At 57.0% G+C, this 24,222-nt stretch overlaps 5 protein-coding genes across 5 annotated transcripts; 2 read left to right on the forward strand and 3 right to left on the reverse strand.

Annotated features, from left to right (window-relative positions):
- Window positions 1-76: 76 nt before the first annotated feature.
- Window positions 77-3,171, reverse strand: GUITHDRAFT_110312 (hypothetical protein; the record flags this gene model as incomplete). Its single annotated transcript, XM_005830785.1, has 17 exons — window positions 77-181; window positions 241-293; window positions 332-390; window positions 556-680; window positions 844-906; window positions 951-1,006; window positions 1,052-1,253; window positions 1,682-1,834; window positions 1,881-1,920; window positions 2,045-2,113; window positions 2,159-2,235; window positions 2,321-2,365; window positions 2,420-2,551; window positions 2,596-2,681; window positions 2,809-2,856; window positions 2,900-3,036; window positions 3,098-3,171. 17 exons carry the CDS (start codon window positions 3,169-3,171, stop codon window positions 77-79), a joined length of 1,524 nt encoding a protein of 507 aa, XP_005830842.1.
- A 473-nt stretch (window positions 3,172-3,644) lies between these two features.
- On the forward strand, window positions 3,645-5,022 carry GUITHDRAFT_140287 (hypothetical protein; the record flags this gene model as incomplete). The annotated part of the gene is made up of 5 exons (XM_005830786.1): window positions 3,645-4,172; window positions 4,218-4,315; window positions 4,500-4,650; window positions 4,766-4,888; window positions 4,963-5,022. The coding sequence occupies 5 exons, from the start codon at window positions 3,645-3,647 to the stop codon at window positions 5,020-5,022; spliced, it is 960 nt and encodes a 319-aa protein (XP_005830843.1).
- Window positions 5,023-5,130: 108 nt separating this feature from the next.
- GUITHDRAFT_140288 (hypothetical protein) lies at window positions 5,131-8,237 on the reverse strand (the record flags this gene model as incomplete). Its single annotated transcript, XM_005830787.1, has 11 exons — window positions 5,131-5,195; window positions 5,324-5,487; window positions 5,536-5,783; window positions 5,832-5,936; window positions 6,055-6,099; window positions 6,149-6,259; window positions 6,310-6,392; window positions 6,561-6,646; window positions 6,694-6,998; window positions 7,019-7,321; window positions 7,371-8,237. The coding sequence occupies 11 exons, from the start codon at window positions 8,235-8,237 to the stop codon at window positions 5,131-5,133; spliced, it is 2,382 nt and encodes a 793-aa protein (XP_005830844.1).
- Window positions 8,238-9,804: 1,567 nt separating this feature from the next.
- On the forward strand, window positions 9,805-14,018 carry GUITHDRAFT_110315 (hypothetical protein; the record flags this gene model as incomplete). Its single annotated transcript, XM_005830788.1, has 13 exons — window positions 9,805-9,940; window positions 9,985-10,131; window positions 10,184-10,227; window positions 10,297-10,528; window positions 10,578-10,686; window positions 10,727-10,808; window positions 10,860-11,015; window positions 11,097-11,196; window positions 11,251-12,624; window positions 12,676-13,230; window positions 13,376-13,638; window positions 13,682-13,871; window positions 13,918-14,018. 13 exons carry the CDS (start codon window positions 9,805-9,807, stop codon window positions 14,016-14,018), a joined length of 3,489 nt encoding a protein of 1,162 aa, XP_005830845.1.
- A 111-nt stretch (window positions 14,019-14,129) lies between these two features.
- On the reverse strand, window positions 14,130-23,059 carry GUITHDRAFT_110316 (hypothetical protein; the record flags this gene model as incomplete). The annotated part of the gene is made up of 21 exons (XM_005830789.1): window positions 14,130-15,158; window positions 15,258-15,686; window positions 15,737-16,037; window positions 16,246-16,583; window positions 17,004-17,029; window positions 17,479-18,776; window positions 19,054-19,133; window positions 19,277-19,366; window positions 19,520-19,966; window positions 20,166-20,500; window positions 20,662-21,041; window positions 21,123-21,217; window positions 21,270-21,359; window positions 21,510-21,713; window positions 21,757-21,864; window positions 21,909-22,134; window positions 22,193-22,268; window positions 22,321-22,390; window positions 22,444-22,581; window positions 22,633-22,765; window positions 22,812-23,059. The coding sequence occupies 21 exons, from the start codon at window positions 23,057-23,059 to the stop codon at window positions 14,130-14,132; spliced, it is 6,141 nt and encodes a 2,046-aa protein (XP_005830846.1).
- Window positions 23,060-24,222: the final 1,163 nt, after the last annotated feature.

The raw sequence follows: 24,222 nt of genomic DNA on the forward strand, positions 1-24,222 counted from the left end.
CCCTCGAGGAGGGGGACAAGGCGAGCAGCAAGGAGAGAAGCGAGTGTTGGGACCTTGGGAGGCTCGAGGATTCACTTCATTCCGGCCTGCCGGATTCTCTGGCTCGTAAGATCGCCTTGGCTGCTGTCTTGCCCTTCCGATTCTTGAGGTTCGGATCGGCTCCGAACTCCTCGATCAGGACCTGCCGACGAGAGTGAAGGAGGGGAGAGCAGGATAAAGTCTCATTAGAAGTCTTCCCACCCGCACTGCCTCCCACGCCTTGGCCTTCACAGCGAGGTAGAGGGGAGAGTTTCCTGCCCTTGTGTCACTTTTATCCGTGTCTCATCTCTACCTGCCTTCTTCGTTCTGTGCGTCCACTTCCGCCCCTGCCCTGCAGAGCAGCCGCACGACCTGAGAACTCTGAGCTCGCTCTCTCCCCCTCCCTCTCCCTCCCTTCCCCCCCGCCCCCCCGGATCCTCCTCCCCTTCCTCCTCCTCCTCCTTCTCGTACATCGACGTGATTGTTGCTCGCTGCCCAGTGGAGGATGTGCCATCCCTTGCGATCTACAAAGTTTACGTTTGCACCATGCTCCTGCAGGCCACACTCAACGAGGGAGAGAGTGCGGGGGCAGGAGCAGAGCAAGAGTCGATTCTTGCCAGAAGGAGGCTGACAACTTCCGCATGCCCATTCTCAGCCGCCGCCTACAGCAAGAGCAGTTACAGAAGCGAGAAGCGGGGGGGGGGGGAGACGGAGGGAAGGAGAAGGAAGCAGCAAAGGGAGGAGCCGTTGCGAGCTGATACGGGTCGGAGAGTAGGGGAAAGAGGAAGTGGAGGAGGATGAAAACGAGGAGGAGGACGAGGAGACCTTGAGGGGAGTGTAGTTGACGAGGTAGAAGCAATGAGGATGCAGCTCTCCTCCACTCGATACCTTCACCATCTTCATTACCTCGTCATCGGTCTCATCATGCTCACCGCGTCTACGTCGCTGCTGTTGACGGAGAGGAGGAAGCGGCAGATCTCCGCATGCCCTGGCCGGCTTGTCATGTCGAGGGAGAAAGGGAGCAAGGGGCTACCTCGAGAGGAGGCGAAGAAGAGGCAACGAGGAGCGTACGGGTCGTAGGAGATGTCGGGGGGGAGAGGAAGGTTGGGGGGGAGCTGAGCACGGGCTCTTGGAGGAGCGCAGACGTCAGCACCCTTGGCGACGACGCTCTTAAGCAGGTCCAACTCTCCGTTGATAGAAGCCTGTCGAGCCCGCTCGCACAAACAGTCGAAAACCTGAGACAGCACTCAGCCCCTTCTGCCACCTCCTCCTCCTGCCTTGCTCTTGCTTCTTCCCTCTTCCTCGCGCTCTTTCTCCAGCCTCACACCCACTGGCACCCCCCCATGCCGCTGCTATTTTGTCCCCTCCCTGTCGTCCTCCCCCTCCTTCTCGCCTGTGTATAGAGCGACTTCGCATCCTTGAGGTACTCCTGGAGTGTCGCGATACTTCGTCCGTCTTCGTCCAGCGGGATCTTATGACAATTCATAAGGAAGGTGAGAGAGAGCAAGAGCAAGGGCAAGGGCAAGGGCAAGGGCAAGGGCAAGGGCAAGGGCAAGGGCAAGGGCAAGGGCAAGGGCAAGGGCAAGGGCAAGGGCAAGGGCAAGGGCAAGGGCAAGGGCAAGGGCAAGGGCAAGGGCAAGGGCAAGATATCTCGAGTCCGCACCTGGTTCTCCTTGCAAGAAATGGAGGCATCATCGTCGGGAGGAAGAGAATCCCCCGCTGTCGCGTTGAGGTATCCTCCCGGAGCGAACTCGCTGACCCTCTCGATCTCGTAGACGAGGTCCCTGATAAGCTGATTGACTTCGGCCAGGGTAACCTGCCGGCACTGGTGGTCAGCTCCAGCAGCGGACAAGCAAGCTCACCTTGTTCGACACCAGGTTCTTCGATTCCTCTGCAGCATATCTGCATGGAGGAGGTGAGAAGAAAGGCGGAAGAAGAGAAGAGGGACAGGCGAGATTGAACACGATCAGGCATACAAGGACAGCTGGGGTTTGAGGCAACGGTAGCCGGACAGTGTCGAGAACACCTGACTTCGATGCGGACTTTCTTGACGACGATGAATCCTCGGTTCACGATACGTCGAGCTTCTTGTGGGCTGATGGAGGGGGTCAGAAAGATCACCTCAGCCTTCTTGCCTCACGTCGCGTAAGTCACGAAGGCGAACCCGGCGCTGTAAAGGATGTTGTCTTGCCTCTTGATAACGTCGCACGACACAACCTGAAACGTCTCAGCTCACGCCGCGTCATCTCCCCTCTTCCTCGTCGTCTTTCTCCTCCTCCTCCTCCTCCTCCTCCTCCTCGACCTCCCCGAATCTTCTGAGGACGGGAAGCAATTCCGACGCGATGAGCTGCGAGCACGGGGAGTCAGAAGGGGAGACGGAGACAGCAGGAGGAGGGTTGACCTGTCTTGTTCCCCCGAGGAAGACCTTGTTTGTCTTGCCCGTCTGCGTGTTCCTCACCTTAGAAAACTCTCGATCCGCCATCTTGGAGAAGACGATCTGCTCCCTGATGCGCATGGGCCCATGGCTGATGCACTGCAGCGGCCGGTGAGCGTGGCAGCGAGCGACCGAACCCTCACCTTCATCGCCTGCGCGCTGCTCGCAAACATGACAAACGCGTATCCCTTCGGCTCATCGGTCACTTGGTCGCGGATCACCACCAGGTCTGCAACGTCAATTGAGTTTCCCAACCTCCTCCTCCTCCTCCACCAGCACCACCACCACCACCTCCTCCTCCTCCTCCTCGTCCTCGTCCTCCTTATCGTCCTCCTCGCATGCTGTTGACTTATCACCATCAATCTCGCCGCAGAGCCGTTCGATGTTCACCCATAGCTCCCATTCTATCCAACAGCATCAGCAGCGCGATCAGCCAACTAGCCTGACCTTGTAAGTCTCCTGTGTTGCCCAGGAACACCGACCGCTGCGCAAGTTTGCTGTCTTGAGGGGGGGGCCTCTCCCTCGCACTCGCCCTGCCGCCCATATTGGAGATGAGCTGAGCATCAGCAGCAGCGTCGGTCACCCTGGAAAGAACAAGCAGGAGGCGTCAAGGTCAGCTCGCAAGCGCTTGAGCAGCCAGAGGACCTGTCGGGCTCGACCATGCCCTGCTCTTGTGACTGAGAGGATCGCCGGGGGATCCACACCTTGGGTCGCTGCATGTACTTGCTCCTCAGCGACCTCATGTCCTGCTCTTCCCTGCCCTTCTCCTTCATGTCCGCGTCTCCTCCTCTCAGCCGACAGAGGCAGGGCAGCGATCGCGGTACCCCTGCACCCGCAAGCGGCTCATGGCGAGAGCTGCAGGAGACGGTGAGGAGGAGGAGGGCGGCGGAGGTGACGTGCTTGAGCATGTTCTACTGGACCGCTGCTTGCTTCATGTGCTCCAGGAGCGGCGGGGGAAGCAGCGGGGGAGAGGGGGGGGCGGGAGAGCGGGGGGGAGGGGGGGGAGGGAGGGGGGGAAGGGAGGGGCGCAAAGGCGGTGGAAAAAGAAAAAACAGACTGAGGGAGGGAGCGGTGAGGAAGTGAATGTAAGTGAGGTAGGAAGAGAGAGAAGGAGAGAGAGATGGGGAGGTTGATGTGCGCCATGATGATGATGGTGAGCGGCATGATTGCGGGAGAGAGCCGACAACACGCCATGGCGTTCGGCCTGATGCAGGGAGTTGGCATGACGAGAGGGTCGGGGTCGCTGGCATCCTCGACTTCATCCTCCCGCTGCCTCAACATGCAGCTCGGAGGTGCCATGGAGGACAGCCGAGTCTTCATCTTCGGTCTCGGATACGTGGGCCAGGCCCTCGCCAAGCATCTCCAGCAGCGCTGGGGATGTCAAGTCAGCGGGACCTCGCGGTCCGGCAGAGAGGCAGAGAGGCTGAGCAGCCTTGGGATCCGGACCTTCCTCTTCTCGGGGGGGGAAGAGCCTCTAGCGCTGTGCGAGGAGGGGCAGGGGAGGCTGCGGGAAGCAACCCACGTCCTCTCCACGATCCCCCCCAGCTCGAACGGGGACCCTGTGCTAGTGGAGCACTGCGAGACGCTGAGGAGCCTCCGCAGCTCGTGGGTCGGCTTCTTGTCTACCTGTGGCGTCTACGGCGACCACGAGGGCGAGTGGGTGGACGAGGAGAGCGCGACGAGGGTGGGGCAGGAGGATCGGGCGGCCCAGTGGCTGCAGGTACGTCAACCTTGGAGCATGCGACCTTGACTGAGGGCGAGGGAGGCGGAGGAGAGGTGGCGAGCCTGCACGGGAGGAGGAGGAAACGTCTTCCGGCTCGCTGGGATCTATGGGACAGGACGATCAGCCATCGATTCCGTCAGGTCCTCCATGGCCCTCCCTCCTCTTCTTCCTCCCTCCTCCTCTTCCCTCTCATCCCTCTCCTTGCTCCTCCTCCTTCCCCCTTCCCCTCCTCATTCTGCCTCCCTCTTCCCTTCCTCCTCATCTTCCTCGCTCCTCCTCCTCCTCCTCCTCCTCCTCCTCCTCCCTGATCTTGAGGGAGCGCAGGAGTGGCCGGGCCGCGAGGGAGGACGAGGACAAGCTCGTGTCTCGCATCCATGTTGAAGACATCTGCAGCGTCCTCCGCGTCTCGATGGAGTCAAACTCCCAAGCTCGAGTATTCAACGTGGCTGACGACTACCCATGCTCCCGCAGTGAGGTACCGTACATGAAGACACTTGCATCTTCCCGCTCCTGCTGCTCTCCTTCTCGTCCTCCTCCTCGTCCACATCATCATTATCATACCGCCCCTTCCCTTCCTGATTCCAGCACAGGTATACAACTTTGTCAGGCATCTGCTGGAGCAGGAGGGAGTCGAGGTTCCCGACGCAGCAGCAGCAGCAGCAGTCACCGATGTGGGCAAGAAGGGGAGGAGGGCGCGGAGAGGCAGCAAGAAGGTCAGCAACCGAGGATCAAGAGAGAGCTCGGTATCGTGCTGGGGAGGAAAAGTCTTGGAGCTGACCCCCAGCAGGCGTCGAGCTTGCTTATCCGAGCTACCGTGAGGGGCTTGCGGCTGTCTTGGAAGAGTTGAAGGCATCGGGCGAGCTGACGAGCAGCAGCCGAGGGGAGGCAGGGAAGACTTGACATGAGTTCAATACAATACCCGATTCTTGACATGAGTTCAATACAATACCCGATTCTACAACGTGCCCTGCTTCTTGAGCACCCCTCGCCCTACTGGACGCGTCGATATCTCCACGGGACCTGAAGGGTCGAAGTGAGTTGGAGCCAAGCAGCGAGGAAGGAAGAAAGAGAAAGAAAGCATCAAGGAGGCAGCGAGAACGAGGCAGTGGACGACGAGGGAGGAAAGAGAAAAGGAGGGAGAGGGTGACCATTGTTGTTCGATCGTGGGATGAAAGGGAAAATTCCTCTCCCGATGTTCTCAAAAGTGCCCAGAATCCCCGCGCCAACCTCCCCTATCCTCTTCGCCTCTGTTGGCTTGCTGCCGAATAGCCCCCGGCCCTGTGACGCGATGAAGCCCCAGCCTTCCTCTTGCCTGCCAATGGGACACGTCAGCCTCCAACCTCCTGCTTCCCACACTCACAGGTTCCTCGCCGTCGGCAACCTTGTGCTTCTGGTTGTGAGAGCGCCGTCGAGGCTCTTCCTCGGAGGAGGGGTGGAGAAGTTGAAAGGAGAGAAAGGAAGATTGACTTTGATGGCGGAGGGCAGAGGGTCGAAGCCGAAAGGGCCCGAGATCGCTTCCGAGACCTTGGAGAGATTGGACGTGTTGGAGTCGACTCCCTTCCCCCGGCCGTTGGTGAGCATCACCTCAGGGGCCGCGGCCCGAGGGGTCTGTCGGATTTGATCAGAGGGAAAGGGAAGGAGAAGGTAGCACAGTACCATCACAAGCTTCTTCGGCCGAGGCGTGCACTGGTCAGCTCCAAGGATCTCCTTCTCGAAGCCGGACAAGCGACCGTGCAGGTCGTCCATGTCATTGACAAGTGCCTGTGGGCGGATGAGGGAGGGAAGATTCTCGAGTGGACCTTCAAGCGCAGTTCAATAAGAACTCACGTTGGATTTCTCTACTAAGAGGGAAAGCGGTGAAACAGTCTTTCTCCAGCACCCCCTTGTCCAGCAAGGGAGGTTCGTTGGACGTGTTGAAATTTTCCTGCATCGGACTTCAACCAGCCAGAATGCGTGGGATGCGCAGCCATCACCAGCAGCACGGGAGCGAAGTCTCGATTCATTTGCGCCTCCTCCGCCAGGATCCCCTTGATGGTCATGAGGGCAGTGACAATCCTCTTCTTGTTCCAACGCCCGTCCAGTTTCTTTCGAGATTTGATCAGACGCGCGCAGAAAGACAAGACAAGTTCCTCACGTCTGCCTGCATCACGCTCGAGAGCTCTCGCAGCTGAAAGCGCCTCAGCGCCTGTTTGATCATGACCATGAACTCCTGGATACCTGCGAAAACACTTGGATAAGTGCGTCGGAAAATTCTTCATGCATGCTTTCTTATATCTATCCCTCTGTGTCTCTCTGTCTCTAGACGTAGATGTGCATGCATACACGCAAACACGTGTGTACAGATGTACAGATTCATCAAAGGCCCTGACTTCTTGTGCTTCGTACCCATGTATCCATGCGCATCGCAGAGCTTCTTTTCCTCGACGTACTTCTCCCAGTGAGGCCGATGAAACATGATTGGAGGTATACAGCTGATAAACGCTTAATTTCACTCGAAACACATCAGGGCAAACCTCACCCCAGGTTCAAGAAGCCATGATACAGGTTCGTATGATTCAGCCTAGTGTTCTCCCCTCCGGTCAGGTCGGCTGCCCGAACGATTCGAATGAAGAGGAACGTGATGCGCTTTTCCAGGTCGTCCACATCATGATACGTGCACAAGTCTTTCGCTATGATTGTGAGAGGACAGCGGTCGTGAACCGGAGCTTTCTCCTTGACCTTGTGCCGCTCCATCTGAAGTGAAGTCGACTTGGTCGCCGCTCGAGCGAATTCATCCAGGAGCACCGCAATCACAACATTGACTAGAACAAAGGAGACCAGAAGCTGGTAGCTGACAAAGAAACTGCAACGCCGGGCCCGTTCCCGGTGAGTATGAAGAGCTGTCGAGAGATGTAGGCCCAATTATCTCCCGTAAGGATCTGAAACATGGTGAACATGGTCGTGAAGAAGTCACCAAAGTACTCAGGCCAGCTGGAGCTGAAGAAAGAAACAGCCATGATCGAATAGATGCATGTGACAAGACAGACAAGGGCAAAGGCGTTCATCATCGGCGGGATAGAGAGGTTCAGAGCAATCAAGATCTGGCGGAGCGACGGGACCCTCTTGAACAGTCGGAAGACCCTGAAAGTCCTCAGCAGTCGCAGCACCTTGATCACAAAAGTCAGATGGTTGCAACACAGGAAGCTACATCAGCACCGAGATCCCAGGGACGTTGGGACTGAAGTTTGCGACGACGGAGATAAGCACAACGGTGGTGTCAAACCAGTTCCAAGCATCCCGTATGAATTCATTGACAAGAGTAGAAAACATGTTGGTGATGAGCTCCAACAAGAAAAGCCCAGTGAAAGATGAATCTATGAAGTTGAGGATGTACCTCAGACCGGCAAGATGCTCATCTTGCAATTGACTGTCCATGATATTTACAACAAAGTTGAGTGAGATCATCGTGGCGATTACAATCTGAGTTCGGTCTCCCAGGTATAACCATCTCACATACCTCCGATAGGTCTGCAGTCTTGTCATCGGAACAAAACTTGAACGATCATAATGCCTCATGATGCGCGCGATGCTAGAAACCCACACATCCAACTCTTCGTACGAGCTCGTCTCAAAAACGAACTGCCGCCCCCGATGATACCCCTTCAGACTGGTGCATATGGAAAACTGCAGATCCTGCAGAGTGCCCAGCAGTTCCTTTGCCTTAAGCCTCTCTACTTCATACTCCGGGTCCATCGAGAAGATGGCATCAAATTCTTCATCCTCCATTCCGCAAAAAACGATGCCACAAACATCTCCAAAGTAGATTCTGTCCAGCACGCAGCCACCATCCGTGTTCCCATACGAAATGTACTCAGAGGTTAGACAAATATTCCTCAGCAGAAAGGCGCTGGTTGGATAGAAACCACGTTTGCGAAGCGCTCCTTCCAGCCATACGGTGTGACTATCCAACAACTGAGCGTCCGTTAGGTCTTGTAGTTTTCCAGACAGAGGCTTCTTTGATTTCCGTTTCACTGTTCCCACCTTTCGGCGCAATATGGCGCCTATTCTCAAGAGTGCACGCATACCTCCTCAATCCAGGATCGACGGGGAGCTGCGGCAACTCCAGAAGGTTACGAAGAATACCTGCCCTACACTTCGAACGATCGTCTCCTTTAACTCATTGTGGTGTCCGGTTCGAAGAGCTATGACGGAACCATATTTATGTCTGGACGGCTACCAACGCGGAGATAGGACGATGGAGCATGGCCTTTACCACATTGAGTGGCACGACGGTGGGCAAGGCTAAGAAGCGGAAAGAACGAGTGGCAATGCGGCAAGGAGAAGAGGTTCAGAGCAGCAAGGAAGAAAGAAGTGATGTGGGTGGTAAGTAAGGATAGAAGCAGGAGCAGGAGCAGGAGCAGGAGCAGGAGCAGGAGCAGGAGCAGGAGCAGGAGCAGGAGCAGCAAGACGCCTAAATTTCCTTTCGAGCTGCCAGCATCAAGCGGTAGGGCAGGAGCACCCCTATGAAAATAATCGGGTGGGGGTTTACTTGTGGGGGTGGGGGTGCGATAACGAGGACAAAAAGGACCCTTGGGGTACAAAAGTTACACACATAACCCGTACCTTGAAGTATTGCTTTGATTTCAAAAAAGGGGGTACTTTAGATGGTTTTACAAATTTGGGGGTAGGGTGTGGAGTTTTACTTCCAATAGCAGGTAGGGGTACTGATTGAGTGGGTGAAGCTTGTGTCTTTAGTAAACTGAAAGATATTATTCTATAACGGTATTTGCTCCAAGGGTGGGTCCTTTGTAGGAAATAGATAGGTGGTACAAAGAAAGTATAACGGTTTCTGTGTTGTAAAGTAGGTAAGCTAAAATAGAAACAAAAGTAGGTAAGCTAAAGGAGAGTGACTTTTTGCGTCGGCCGGGCGCCCGGGCCGCGGTGGCAGGCGATCCGACCGGGCCCGGCACAAGGTTCCGGGCCCCGGGAATTTCCGACAGCCGGGCAGTGCCACCTGACGGTCGGACATGAAACTCATCGTACTTGTTAGAGGCTTGGTGAAAGTTGGGCCTGCCTGACCCGCCTCAGTTGCCGAGTCACGCCCGGGCCGCATCCGGGCCGTGCCAGTCTGTGACTCAGGGTGATGATCGACTGACTTGCAACTTCCGAGCCATCCCGGGCCCCTCAGAGGCTATGGGGCCGGCCCCCGGCCGGGCCTTGACACTGATCGGACTCTCCGAGTCACCGACCGGGCCGGGGGCCGCACTCGGAAGCCCGGGCCCGGCCCGACGGCGGGCTTCACTGAGTGACACCCGGCGATCCGAGCAGGCAAACAGATTCCCCGGAATGGCGGCAGAAGCGACTGGTGAGAGGCTATGGCCGAGACGGGGGAAGAGGAGGTGGCGGTGGAGGAGGAGGTTGAGGAGATCGTGGATGAAGAGAACAAGATCGTATCACAAGCTTCCTTGCGCCATTGAGTCGTTTTGGTGCTCCGTCTTGACTTTGATTGTTTGCTTTGATCTGGGTACTGTAGCGCGCTGGGTTGTATGCTCGCATTCTGCAACTCTGTTGCTGCCACTTTGAGCCCGAAGAATGAGTTTCTCATCCTCTCTGATACTTTGAATGATCCTAGGAGAGGCAGATCCTTGAGATGTCAGCGACCCAAGTCCCCTTTGGGAGCGCTCCGCACAAGACCGAACTCCCGTACGACTCATTGCAGTTCCGCAACAGACTGCGGGCGCTGCAATGCCTGGTCGAAGACGAAGACTGCCTTCTCTTCATTACAGGTCTGAACCTTCATGCCGAGGTGTGCTGACTGATGCGCGTGAAGGCATTGATGGAAACTACAACCTCGGGGCTACCATTGCTCTGAATTACTTGTTCTTCGGAAGTTCCGGGATGCAAGTTTGGCATGCAAGGCGTGACAGCTCCTTTGACGATGTGGATCTTGATCTCCTCCTCTTCCTCCCACTTATCTGTGATGCAGTGCTTCTTTGCCATTGGCAAGTCTCGGACACACCTCTACACAGGCTCCGTCGAATCCTTTTGGAAGCTGTACGACCTGTGCGCACCGGTGCGGGGACGCGCTTGCTCTGTTCTGTTGAGCATCAGCGCTGACTTGACGTGCTCTGCCTGCTTTCAGATACATCAGCTCGAAGTCGTGACGCTCTCTCCCAGAGAGGAGGATGACGTGGACCTCGCGGAGGAAAGGAAGGTGATGACTTTCCTCGACTTCACCGACAAGTTTCGAGCCGTCTCGATGGACCTGTCGAAGCCTGTGCATGGCAATCTGTCACAGGGGCTGGAGGCTGATCAACCTCAAGTTGTAGAACACTGGCCTCTCATCCAAGTCTTCGGGATCCAGGAGCTCGGGAGTGAGAAGTTGTCGACGAAGAATCACGAACTTTCTGACTGTCTCTGCAGACCGAGGCTTTTTCACTATGAACCATCCTGTCAAGGACATCTCTGACAAGCTCATGAAGCTCTACTTACAAGTCGACTCCCACTCGCTGGAGGGCAGTTTGACGTACAGGTTGTTCAAATACGTTGCATGGGCTCACGATTGCAAACAGGCAAGACCTTGACATGCTGGTGTTTCACTGGAAGACTTGTACGAACATCCTGAACCAGACTGCGGCACATGAACGTCTGAAGGTGACAGGACTGAGATGCTTCGTGTGCACAAGTTTCTTGACTCCCTTGTAGTTGACAGAGGACGCGATCGTGGAACCGCTTGCCAGTTACTTCGAGTACGGAATCCTGAGGGCTTTCAATCAACATGCGCAGAGCTCTTGGAAGCCACGTGCGACCTTCGGGTTGAGAACGAACGAGAAAAGTTCGCATGCCATCGCAAGCATCAAGGTGATGGTTGCAACCCTTCCCTGACATGTGTCGATCTGTGATTTCGACTTCACAAACCCTTGATGATTCCCGATGCATTAGGTGGAAAACTCTGGAATAGATCAAAAACCAGCAGTTCACTTTGTCATCGAAGCTGCAGAGCCAAACGGGCCGTTGCGAACAGCTCGAACATACTTTCTAAGTGAGTGGATGAAAAACTGACTTTCTAAGCGTTGCTGATCGTAACATGCTACAGGCAATGGGGGTGCTGGGGCAAGGGTGAGAACTTTTGATTGGGACGGCAATGAGACCAAGCAGGAGGACAACAGACTAGAAAGAGCTGGGAGGTCAGCGTACGCGAGATACCTCATGATGGCCTACTGCGCTGTGATCCACGTGCACGAGAAGCTGATGAAGTCTTGGTGCGAGGGAAGCGTGTCAAGCGTCGCCGACCTAAAGAAACATGCGACCGAGAGCCTGAAAGCCCTGGACCTCGACTGGTTCCGCAACTATGATTTCGAATCGGACCTGGATGTTCAACTCCTGGCGTTCGACAACATCGGCAACCCTGTCGAGGCTGTTCGGGGATCCCCTCACATGAAGTATCTGAGAGTGAACATGTATCACGTGAAGAGCTTGGATCAGACTCCGACGGATCTAGGAGCGGTCTGCTACGGAGACACCTTCCTTGATCTGCGATCCTCCTCCTCGCATCCGAGCCAACCGTCCAAGTCCAGATTCCTCAACGTGACTGCTCCCATTCCACGTCACCAGGGATGGATTCTACCTGGGCAGGAAGAAGACACCGAGTATATGTATGCTCTTCTATCACGCCTGCAGGCCTCCAAGAGGAACCGGCACAACTCCATGGGAGCGCTGCTGCTCGAGAGCCCCCTCGAAGGGTTTTGCCTGTGCACACATATAAAGGAGCTGCCGAGGGTGTACGGTGACCTCTGGGTGCTGGAGAAAGGATTGATCTTCTCGAGTCACCAGCTGGGCTCTCTGGCCCTTGACTTGAAGCACGATGTCTCCTCCTGCGAGCTCTTCAACGTTGACTTCGTCGCCCGTGACGACTGCGAGCTCGCGTTTGCGGTGTTCGAGGTCAAGGAAGGAATGCAGCGCTATGGCATCACCGAGGTATCCCTCTCGCCCCGCAACTCTCGCCTCGTGCTCGCCTCCAGCGCTTCCGACAGGAGGAAGTTCGCAAGGGATGTGTGTCCCAGCTGGAGGTCGAGCTTGGAGGCGGATGGAGTGAGAGTGAGAGTAGTGGAGAAGGAAGAGCTCGAGCAGTTCAAGGAAGCCAACCACGTCACCTTGGATGCCGAGCACACAGCTCGCAAACAGGAGTTAGACAGCTTCCTCAGCTGCTACCGTGAGCAGGAAGCCCTCGTTATGTGCCCTGCCTTCCCGGAGGCAGCGGATAGGCAGAGGGATCAGGTAGGCGAGCAGGAGCTCATCGTGGTTGTCGGGCAACCGTGCTGCGACAAGAAGAGGCTCGTGGAGAAGATGATCGACATCTCCGGGGACCGCACCGCCTACAACCTCATCACGTACACCTCGACCAACTGCAGCCGGGGAGACCTCGAGGGCCTCCAGCAGGTGCTCCTCAGCAACGCGTCCTCTCATCGAGGTGACCTGCCGCATCCTCTCGCCGTTGCTGTCGTTCACGTTGGTGTTGCAGGCAAGGTCCACGTGCTCGTTCTATCCACGTTTAGCTCCGTCCTCCCCATCGCTGAGTTCCTTGCTGGCAACGAGGAGCTCCGCAGGACCGTGAGGCTCAGGAAGATCCACAGCGTCCTCGACGCTCCTTCTGTTGTTCGCTCCGAGAGTCTCTCCGTCCATCCTTCATGCTCGCAGCAGATCCTCGCCGGCATCGTCTCCTGCATCCTCCTCGTCAACGTGGAGCAGGCAGAGGACATGACCCTCGTTCAGCGGATGCTCAAGGGCATCAACCACCACAGCCGCTTGCTCCTCACCATCGCTGGCTCGCTGACGAAGCAGGCGGACATCGAACTTGTGCTGGGAGGAGGTGGCGACCTCTCGTTCGCCAGCGACAAGATGCGCGGCATCCGCGCCTCGTTGTACCCTGAGAGTTTTGCGAGGAGGGGAGGGGCTTTGCCCAGCTGCTCGACACCTGAGAAGTTCGAAAGGTTTCGATTTCCGCTGCCTCCTTCACTTTGTCTCTCCAAGCAGCTGCTCGTCCGCTCCTTGCGGCCTCTCTTCGCTACCAAACTCGGTGAGCGATGCCTCGCCCTTCCTCCCCATCACAGCTTTAGCTTTCCTCCTCCCCCCCTCTTCCCTCACCCCCTCCCTCCCTCCCTCCCTCTCTCCCTCCCTCCCTCCCTCCCTCCCTCCCTCCCATCGCTGACAGCCTTATTCAGACAACATCCAGTCGTTCGCAGCAGCTGCCAGCAAGCAAAAAAGCATGAACCTCATGTGCGTCAAGATTTGCGCGAAGTTTGCGGGGGAGGAAGGGAAACCAGCTGAGCTCAAGATCATGAAGCTGAGGCGTCGGAGCCTCGTCATCACCCCCCTGCCTGCTGGGGCTGAGCTGAGCCTAGAGGCTGGCGGACAGCACGTAGACCTCCAGCTCATCATTTCCTCCGTCCTCGCCGGTCGCTCGAGCGTCCCCAGGCTGCTGGTGGTGACGAAGGAGGTGGGGGCGGGGGCTGACGAGCAGCTTGCAGGTGCCGCGGAAGGCGGAGGAGGTGGGGGCGGAGGAGCGGGAGAAGCTGAAGGAGAAGCACAGGGAGGAGAGCTTGCCCGAGGGCTTCTACTACAACGGGATGAAGTTCGTGGACTTCGAGGGGAACGTGCTGAAAGAGCACCCGCTCATGTCGTCGTGGATCGCCGAGTTGCTGAAGGAGGAGGCGCGAGGTGAGAGGCGAAGGAGGAAGGGAGGAGGTGACGAGGCTGTGTGCAGAGATGGAGCAGAAGAATCAGAGCATCCGGCAGGCGATGGAGGCGGTGGAGGAGGAGGAGCGAAGGTGCATGTTGCACGCAGCAGAAGCGAAGGCGATGTGAGGAGGGAGGAGGCAGCAGGGGAGGAGGAAAGAAATGATCTACTTTACATCTTCCAAAGAGCACAAGAGCCCGTGACCCTCAGCTTCTCGTGGAGGAGGAGGGACTTGAACCTCAGGGCCCTTCCGTCACATCGCAGGGTCGCATGGCAGGAGAGGACGCGGCGTTGAGCTCCTTCCACGCCCTCTCCCCGCTGCTGAGCTTCAGCTGGAGACTCTCTTGGATCTCCCGCATCTTCTGCTCGTGCGCAGACGTGCTCTGCCTGATCTTTGCGCGGGTCTTGTCGTCCTGCTGGGGAAGAGCTGAGTGGACGGCAGTTGCGAGCTTCAGGTCCCTCTCCCGCGTCTGCTTCCTGTACTTGCCGTTCTTCCCCGCCGCCTTCTCCACCATCTTGAGCTTTGCGCTCTCTGCTGCTCGGCAGATCCGCTCGAGGCGTATGGCGACGATCTCCCTCCTCTGCCGCTGCGCGTCCTGCTGGTACCAGTCCAGGAACTTGAGGATTTCCTTTACGTCATCCGCCCCCTCGCCGCCCTCCTCCATGCCCTCCTCCTCCCGGTCCAGGTCCATGCTGCCGCTCTGCCGGACATGCCGGGAGGGGAGGAAGCGCTCGGCAACCTCGGCGTCCTCGATGGCCTTGAGGATGATGCGACGGTTCTCCTCGACTTGCCCGAGCACATTGCGGAACACGAGGATCATGGCGACCTGCAGGTCCTGCTCCTGCGGGAACGAGTGGAAGAGGCGGAGGAGGAGCTCAAGGCCGCAGCCCTCGCGGAAGGAAGCCTTCTCCGCCACCCACTCGAAGCTGAAGCCCTGCATGAGCATGGCGGCGCCAGAGGAGGAGAGAGGAGCTTGAAGGCAGTGGATGATGAGCTTGTCCCGCAGGTCGAGGAGACCGACCTCAAGCATCATCGTCCTGATCTGATTTGAGTTGCGATTCGCCACCCGATTGAGGATCCTGACAACGCGAAGCGGGAGAGCAGGGGAGGAGGAGGAGGAGGAGGAGGAGGAAGATGAAGGAGAGGACAAAGAGGAGGAGGACTCGACAAGACGTCGGAAGATCCGCTCCAAGCTCTTGAGCACGGCGTTGACGTTGGGAGTCTGAGCCGGAGAAATCTCAGCGTTCTCCTCTAGCCGCTGGAGAATCTGGGATGCAAAAGTTAGTCCAGCGTGGACGGATGAGGAGGAGAACGAAAGGGTTGGAAGGAAGGGAATGCTTGCAGGTAGGAGGAGGTAGAGGGTTACCTCTTCCAGGACGGGGAGATACAGCAGGTCGTTTCGAATCAGCTCCTTCACATTCAGAACCTTCACGTCCTGCCACAGCCCGTGCCATGCCATGCTCCCTGCCACCCTCCCGATCGTCTCCCTCAGTTCTCTCTGCGTCCGCTCCCACTGGTCCCCTCGCCCTCGCCCTGCCCGCCCCTCCTCCTCCAGCCGCATGAGGATGCGTCGGCAGCAGTCAAGGCCGCCGGAGAGGAGGAACTTGACGGAGCTGAAAGGGTCGTCGAGGAGGAGGAGGACGCGCTTGCAGACGTCTAGACTCGCATCTTCCTCCTCGAGAGCAGGGAGAAGGTTCAGCAAGACCTGTAGGAGGTAGAAGTTCGGAAGCAGCACGGGCTCTTTCTCTGCCCTGCTCTCCGCCGCAGCCTTCCGCAGCAGCGCTGACGTGGCGTGCTGGAGCAGCGCATTGACGAGCATCATGCTGCTCCTCTGCGCTGGAGGACCTCAAGCATGAGCTCGAAGCCGCAGGACTTGAGGAAGAGCTTGCAGTCCTTGGGGGAGGAGAGGAGGAGGGCCAGGACATCGACGCCCCTGCAGCGCAGGCTCTCGTCCTCTGAGGAGAGGAGGCAAAAGCCGAGCTGGAACCCTCCTGCCGCTCGGAGGTAGTCGAGAGGGACGACAGAGGAGGAGGAGAGGGTGAGGAGGAGGAGCATGAGGTCGTTGTTGACCTGCGAGAGGTGCGGCAGGTGCATCCGACCGATCACCGCTTGCATGATCTCCGACACGTCGTTGACTGTCCACAGCCTGCAGGACCAGTCAGATGCATGGAGGAAGTGGGAGAGGCGAGGAAGGGAAGGTGAGGATTGCGAGGAAGGCAGAACAGAAGAAAGAAGGGAGGAGGGGGAAGAGGAAGTGGGGAAGGAGGATGAAGATGGAAAGGTGAGGATAGGAAGGGGAGGATCGAGGAGGAAACTGGACCAGACATGGCGTGCAAGGAAAGGTTTGAACTTACGGCGCAAGCTGCTGCATGAGGGAGATGGAGATGGTCCAGAAGGAGGGGGGGAGAGCATCAAGAAAGTAGAGGAGGCGAGAGGTCCCGAGGAGAGGATACGACATCCACATGGTCCGGCTGCTGCTGGAGGACATGAAGCTGTCCTCAAGCACCCGCAGCAGGTCGCGCTGGATGTCGGAGGAAGAGGAGGGGATGAGGTCGACGAGGAGGAGGGAGACTTCAGGGTCTCTGAGGGTCTTTCCTCCTACCTCCTTGGAGGAGAGGTGCAGGAGGAGAGACATGACGGGGCCTTGGTCTCCTCCCCGGCCCAGCTGCTGGTGCACGACGTAGCAGAGAATCTGCAGGATGGTGTGAGGAGGGAGCGAAGAGAGAGAGGAGGGAGGAGGGAGGAGGGAGGAGGGAGGAGGACGGAGGAAAAGAGAGTGGAGACGAAGTAAGGGAGAAGGTAGGGGAGGAGAGGCTGCGAAGGAAGTACAGCAGAGGAATGGGGGATGAAAAAGAGGAGGAGGAGGAGGAGGAGGAGGAGGAGGAGGAGCAATGGGTTTCATACGCTGCATCCTTTTGCTGCCAGGAAAGCTCTGAAATTCGGTTCCCAGCGGACGAGAAGACCAACAAGAACCTCAAGCGCTTGAAGTTGAAGCTGCTCCTCTTGCGGAGAGATGAGCCTGCTCCCGACATTATCTCTCCTCTCCTCCCTCCCCTCCCCTCCCCTCCCCTCCCCTCCTCTTTTCTCTCTTTCTCTGGCTTCTGCTGCTCACCTTAGCGCTAGTTGAATGCCCCCGATCTGCAGAATCGTAAGGAGAAGGAAGTGAATGATGGGGAAACGAGACTGAGATTGGTTTCGCTACATCCACGCAATGGTGATGTTGATGATGATGATAACGGAGATGATGACGATGATGATGATGATGATGATGATGATGATGATGATGATGATGATGATGATGATGATGATGATGATGATGATGATGATGATGATATCGCACCTTCCACATGACATCCAGCAGGCAGGATGTCCGATGAGCTTGAACGGCACCCACAAGCTCGAAGCACATCCCTTCCTCCCCGCGCGACCGTGTGCTCTTCCCCTTGCCCGGGCTTGACTCAAGTCGGACGATGTCCAGGAACGATCCATTGCTGATAGAGGCCGTAGAGACTCCATTCCTCCTCCTCCTCCTCCTCCTCCTCCTCCTCCTCCCGCCCCGGCCCCCACAGCACCAACCGCTCCCCCACCCTTGGACACAGAGATCTTGTCCACCACATCCTCCAGCAGGTCCGCCAGCTTCTTCCCGCTCCTTGTCTGCGTGTCCAGCACAGACCCCAGCACTTCTCCGATCACTCCCCGTCGCGAGCAGGCCCGAGGATGCACCGTCATCAGCGCCTTCACTTCCCCCCCCTCCATCCCCAGCTGGTCTCCACCCAGCGGTCCCCCCGCAAACATTAGGGAGATGCTGCTGCTGCTCAAGATGCCGTCGGTAACCAGCAGCGGGCTCACCTGCCCCTCCAGCCCGGCCCCCAGCACCTCAGCGCGCATGCTGGGCTTCTCCTTGCCCCCAGCTGAGGAGACGAACGGGTAGACGGTGAAGCTGCAGCTCTGCACGAAGGAGCCGTCGAGGTAGAGGGAGATGGTCCGGTTGATCTGTGAGAACACCACCAGGTGCCAGCAGCCGTCCGGGAGGAACGAGGACGCGTTGAACGCGTTGAACCCGAACCCCTCGCTCCTTGCTGCTGCTGCTGCTGCCCCTCCTCCTCCTCCTGCCGGACCTGGTGATGTGTTGCCGGTCCCCATGCAGGTCCGGACGCCGATGCAGCGGGAGCGATCGTCCTGGGCTCCGAGCTTCTGCCAGTAGAGCTCGAGGCTCGCGCTGCTTCCCGCCGCCCACCGGAGGATCAAACTCTCCTCCTCCGTGAACTTGAGCACGCGCACCCAGAACGCGACGGAGTAGCCGGAGGAAGGCTTGGGGAGCTTGCGGTCGATGAGAGGCGAGCGAACGCACCCTTGACGCCCGTCGAGGTTGAAGAAGGCAGGAGGAGCGACTCTTGCACTCACGGTCTCGATCACCTGCATGGCCTGCAGCCTCGTCCTCCTCCTCCTCTCTTCCATCGAGCTCGTTCCCTCTTCCATCCCCGCATGGGACGCGAGCTTGAAGAGCAGCTTCGCCTCCTCAGCGCTGATGCTGTAGCTGCCGATGGCGCCGGTGAGTCGGACCCAGGAGGAGGCGGCGGGGAGGTCCTCGTCCTTGAGCCGCGTGAGGATGACGATGATCGCGTTCACGTTGGCGAGCTGCTGCGCGTTGCCCGGGCGGGAGGCGACGGACCGGCAGAGGAAGTCGAGGGCGACCTCCTGCGCGCGCGGTTCGGCATGGAGGAGGACGTGGAGGAGCATCCAGGCAGCGTCCTTGCTGCGGAGAGAGAAGTCGTCCTCGCTGCTCTCGTGCGGCTCGCTGCTCTTGCTGGAGAGCTCGAGCTCGAGCCCCTCCATGCAGAGATCCGAGTTTAGCTCCACGAAAGTGTTGCGAGAGGAGGCGGACCTGAGGAACAGGTGAGTGGAGTAGGGAGAGAGGGAGGGAGAGGAGGGAGAGGAGGGAGAGGAGGGAGAGGAGGCGCAGAGGGAAGAAGAAGGATAGAGGTGGAGAAGGAGAAGGGGAGGAAGTAGGAGAGATGGAAAGGAGGAAGGAGGAGGATGTATACTTGCTGGACGAAGTAGAAGGGGTCCGGATGTGCCTGCTCTTGTGTGCTTGAGCTTGAGGAGGAGCCGAGGCGAGGAGGCGGCGAAACTCCTTGTGGAAATGTTGAGGGCTGGAAAACCTGAGTGATGGGCTGCGATAGCTGAGGAGGAGAGCATCGGAATTCTCAGTAAAGGTGTTGTCGTACGCGTCGGGGTAGACCTGAAGGAAATGAAGGAGGTAAGAGAAACGAGAGAGGGAGAGGGGGTATGCAAGATGGTGGTGGAGGTGGAGGAGGAGGAAGAGGAGCAGGAGCAGAAGTAACGTAGGATGAGAAGGAGGAGGAGGGGGGCATCTGGACTCACTATGAATGGTGACGTTGAACGTTCGCTGGCGATCTGCAGGAGGGACTCTACAGCTACTTCGTCTTTCTTGAGTGAAGATTCCACGACGATCTGACGAGAGAAGTAAGAAAGAAGGAGAAGAGCAGGAAGAAAGACGAGGAGAAGGGGAAAGGGGAGAGAAAGATTGGGAGAGGAGAGAACGCCGCATGTTAGGGGATGAAGACGAGGAGGAGAAGGTTGACTGAGGAGAGGAAAGAGAGTCACCTTGGCGAAATTTCTCAAGCCGACCTTGTTGTCGAGGAAAAGCTTGAGGGAGTCGCGGTTGAGGAGGAGGGAGGACAACACAGTGAGAGCAGAGTGAGCGAGCGAGGGACCCGCAGACTCGATGTCGAGCAGGAGGCAGGAAACGAGGCCCTCGTCCTTGAAGCGGAGAGCTACTTCCTTCCATCCGTCCTCCTGCTGCTTCAAACTCCTCCGCATTGCGCAAAGAAGCTTCTCAAATACTTCAGAAGAGAAAGAGGGAGATGGAGGGAGAGAGGGAGAGGACAAACTTGAGATGAAGAGCATAAGGGAGGAGGGAGAGAGCAGGAGAAAGATGGAGTAGGTGGAGGAGGAGACCTTGTTCCGCTTGATGACGGAATATCGCTTGTTCTCTAGGAGGTCGACAATCTTTCGGATGCCATCGTGACAATCCTTTACTATCTCGAGCATCTGAAACTCAAAAGAATGAGGAGGAAGAGGAAGAGGAAGAGGAAGAGGAAGAGGAAGAGGAAGAGGAAGAGGAAGAGGAAGAGGAAGAGGAAGAGGAAGGAGGACGAGGATGATGAGGTCAAGCCGAGGGTAAGAAACAAAGGAAAGGAAGAATATGAGAAGGAGAAGGGGAAGGAACGAGTGGAGGAGGCAGGTTCACCGTAAGGAGCAGCAGGGAGGAGAGTTTGTCTGCCTGGCTTGCCATGTACATCTGCCCCAGCATTGCAACGATATCGGCCGACATGCAACAGCGCTGGGACCCGTTGTGGAAGGACGTCTGACCCTCCGCCACCTTCGCAGACCCCGCGGCAATGTGAGCCAGCAGCTCCACCAGCGCCATCGTGCACGAGGAGTTCTCCTCCATCCCGCTGAAGCAGCACCGCAGAAACACCATGGCGACTTCCTTCTCGCCTCCCTCCCATCGCTTCGACCCTCTCCCCTCCTTGTCCTCGTGCGCGTCTGCCACCTTGCCCTCTGAGTCCTCCCGCGTCCCGCCTGCTCCAACCGTCAACGTCCTCTCCTCATTTTACTCTCCACGCAGCCTCCCCCTCTCCCCTCCCCCCAATCCCCCGCTCCGGCTCGATCCCTCTTTCTCCGTCTCCAGCCTCCCCTCCCCTCCCCGCGCTTTCTTGCTCTCCTCGTCGTCTACTCCTCACCTGTTCCCTTTTCTTTCGCTCGCATCGTCTCTCGTAGCGCCTCCTGCGCCCACGTGATCAAGTCGCCGACAACTCCCTTGAGGTTCGCGCTGCTCTGCTTGCGGCAGCGTCTGTCCATCACCAGGTCCCTCGCGGCTCCCAGAAGCTTCACGCGGCTCGCCATCGGGATGTTGGGAGAGCAGACAGCGCACCTGAGAATGTCCTCGATGATGCTCGTCTCGTACTCGCCGATTAGGACGGCACAGAAGGACAGCAGCTCCAGCACCACGTTCTGAAACTTCTCTGCGTCCTGCGACGTTTCTGTTCCCTCCTGCGGTGGAGACGCTGAGGAGCTAAGGAAGCTCTTGAGAAGATGCTTGAAGCCGTTGACCTTGTGTACACTGAAAGGGATCCAGCGTCAGAGCATGCCATCTTCGCCTCCCCCTGCTTTTCTCCCTCCTCTCGGCATTTCCATCCCTTACCAGGCAACGTTGTGAGGGTTGGCCAGCAGGATCTCACTCACTCCTTCAGCCGCGCGCATCCTCACGGGCATGTCGAGGTTCGAGCCGGAGACGAGCTGCTTCAGAGTCAGAAGGAGAGGAGGAGGAGGAGGAGGAGGAGGGAACTACCTCGAAGAGAAGCTCAAGCGCATCCAAGTTGCCTACTCTACCGTTGATGTTGCCGTCAAGGCACACGGAGATGAGCAGGTGGAACATGCTCTGAGTGAAAATGAAGAAGAAGAGAAAGAAGAAGAAAAAGAAGAAGAAAAAGAAGAAGAAAAAGATGATGATGATGAGAAAGAGGGGGAGGGGGAGGAAGAAAATGAGGAGGGTCAGTCTCGACCTCACACAGGGATGAAACATGTTCACCTCCAGGAAGCGCTTTCCAGACGGCAACGAGTAGTCGTCCACCGACGAGAAGATTCCGTGTAGGATGGAGTATCCTTGAATCGCCCGGAACTCCCTCTGGTTGTGAGCGTTTTGCATCAGGAGCTTCGAAACGGCTTCGAACAGCTCGATTTTGGACACGCTCACTGTGTCCCGCATCTTGTCCACCAGTGTCTTCAGAGCTCCCTGCCGCAACATCACCAGGCGAAGGAAGTCCGGCATCTCTTACCTGGATGCACAGCAGCTCTTTTATCATCTCATCCTGTCGGGGTCCTGCATCGCTGCACTTGCCCCTGGACTTGGCCAAGGTCTCGACACCATCGCTATGTGTGAGATACTGAGCTGATGTCAGGGCTGATCATAGTCGGCAGCACCTCCAACCTCATTCATGCTCGAGTCATCATCTAAGGCTGAGCACATGAGCTCGATCTCTTCAAAGCAGCCCGCCACCACTTTGCGGGGGATGGGGAACTGAAAGTCATTGTTGACCTCAGCTTGTGCTTCGTCCTGCGACGGTGAACTCTGAACCACTTGGCTGATCAAGACCTTTGCTCCTTCCCAGAGAACTGGAGGCCTCAGCGACAGGTTCAGCCCGAGCTTCTTGGACCTGAGACGAGATCAGACGCAGTCAGAGAGCTACGTGCAAGGTAAGTTAAGAGAACTACCTCTGGTTTGCTGCCTGCACTGCAGAAACTAGCTGCGCCGGGACTTCGCCATGCGCCTGATCGTTCTGAACATCCACTGAGAAGAAGCTCGTCACGTCATGTTTCGGACTGACAACTGCAAGTCGTACAGAAATGCTTCAGCGTCTTCAGCGCTTCTTTCTCAAGCTCTCCCTCCCCATCAAGCATGAGCTGAACCACCTGATGCATCAACGGCACTTACAACCTGGAAGCGACAAGGTAGAAGAGGCAACCTTTTTAAATCCATCCAGCCGCCCTATGTTGAGCTTGCTCTTGACATCAGACCCTATTCTTGTGAGGATCTTCAGTGCAAGCTGCTTTTTCTCTGACCCTTGAACCGAGTCAAGCAGAGATAGGATTTGGCTGAGAACCTTCACAAACGGTGGTTAAGGCAGTTCGACTACATTGTTGTCAGATGGTACCGGCAGCGATTCAGCAACGAGGTTTCGATATTTCTCATCGTGAATGATCATCTCAGCGCATTCAAGCGCTTTGTGAACCACTTCTGTGACCATCGCTTCACCACCGTCCGCTTGATCCTTGACTGTCCCTTGCCTATACTGAAGTCAGAGTCCAAAAGGAGGTTTCGATCCGAAATCACCTGTCTACTAGATCAAGGAGCGCGATTAAGATGTCAGAGCAATCTCCAAAGAAGTTGTCGAGATCAGGCCCATGCTCTTTGTTCTGCAGCTCCTTGTAGGCTAGTTGAAAACTGTCGAGGAAATCCGACAACTTTGCACATTTCAAGGAGACGCTGACATCTCCCATGACTGCTTGATACTCTTCCCACAACTTCTTGCATCGTCGATATGTGTTATGCTGTCGCCAGAGCTCGCGTACTTTCCGCATGTCTTCTCAAAGTGAGATTTCGTTCAAACTAGATCAGGACCACCCTGAGTTTCTTCAACGTTTACAAGATCAGCAACCAGGTAGACAGTCCTCCCTTCAAGCATCTTCAAGTTGGTAACATCGTGACCTCCTTGATCATCTGTCATCCTCCTCCCTCCTCCTCCCTCCTCCTCCTTCCTCCTGGCCCGTCGTCATGGCGCCATTTTGGCACTGCATGGCAAGCTTGACTTCTTTTTATGGCTGCTATTACCCCACCCACCCCTTGAGCACGTTTGACTATCTAAATTACTTCCAGTACCCCCTATTATCACATTCTAATGACCCCTACATGGTACTACCCCATCACCTACACTATCACTGAGCTCCTACAGCACAACCCCCCATTATTACCTCCTGCTTTACCCCATCCTCACCACCCGTACCCCCTCATTTCCCCATTTTCCCCCTACCCCTGGTCTTCCAAAAGCCTTACATGTTCTGTGACCCCACCCCCCCTCACCGAGTCTGTTGCCCTCTTCCCCACTATGTCCCGATTTCCACTGCACCCTCCCAGGTTATGAGCCGCAAATGAGCTGTATGAGGGTTCAGGGTTTTGATGCCCCCCCCTACCCACCCCCTCCTATGGCCCTCGCAGGGGTCAATTGAGTTCCGAAATAGATAATATTATGAGGGCTCACTGCCTCGGAGGACCCCTACCCCCCACCACCCTTCGCAGTACCCCCAAATACACTCGGATGCACCCCTATTACAACCAGGACCCTCACCCCCCCTTAGACCTATGTAACTGCCCCTACAATGGTTCCGAATGTGTACGACCACCCGCGATCCCATTCTCCACCCTACCCCCCCAAGAATTGATTCACTCTTACCACCCCACCACTCACATAACTAGATCATACCCCTCATTTTGTGGTCCATATCTTCAATAACTCTACCCCCCACCCCCTCTTTTTACCCCACCCTCTGCCTCAGAACATTGTTGGTGGACTTGACCCCATGCAGACGCCAGCGCGGGGTCCCCGAGAAGAAGGGACGAGCATGGCGCGAAGCCCGAACTCCTCCTCCTCTACCACGTTCTCTCCCTCCGCTTCATCCATCTCCTCCTCACATCTCGGTTCCTCTCGTAAAGTCCCATCTGCCCTCTCCCTGTCTCCTTGCAGCAA

Source organism: Guillardia theta (assembly GCF_000315625.1).
Source record: "Guillardia theta CCMP2712 unplaced genomic scaffold GUITHscaffold_44, whole genome shotgun sequence".
NCBI classification, from domain to species: Eukaryota; class Cryptophyceae; order Pyrenomonadales; family Geminigeraceae; genus Guillardia; species Guillardia theta.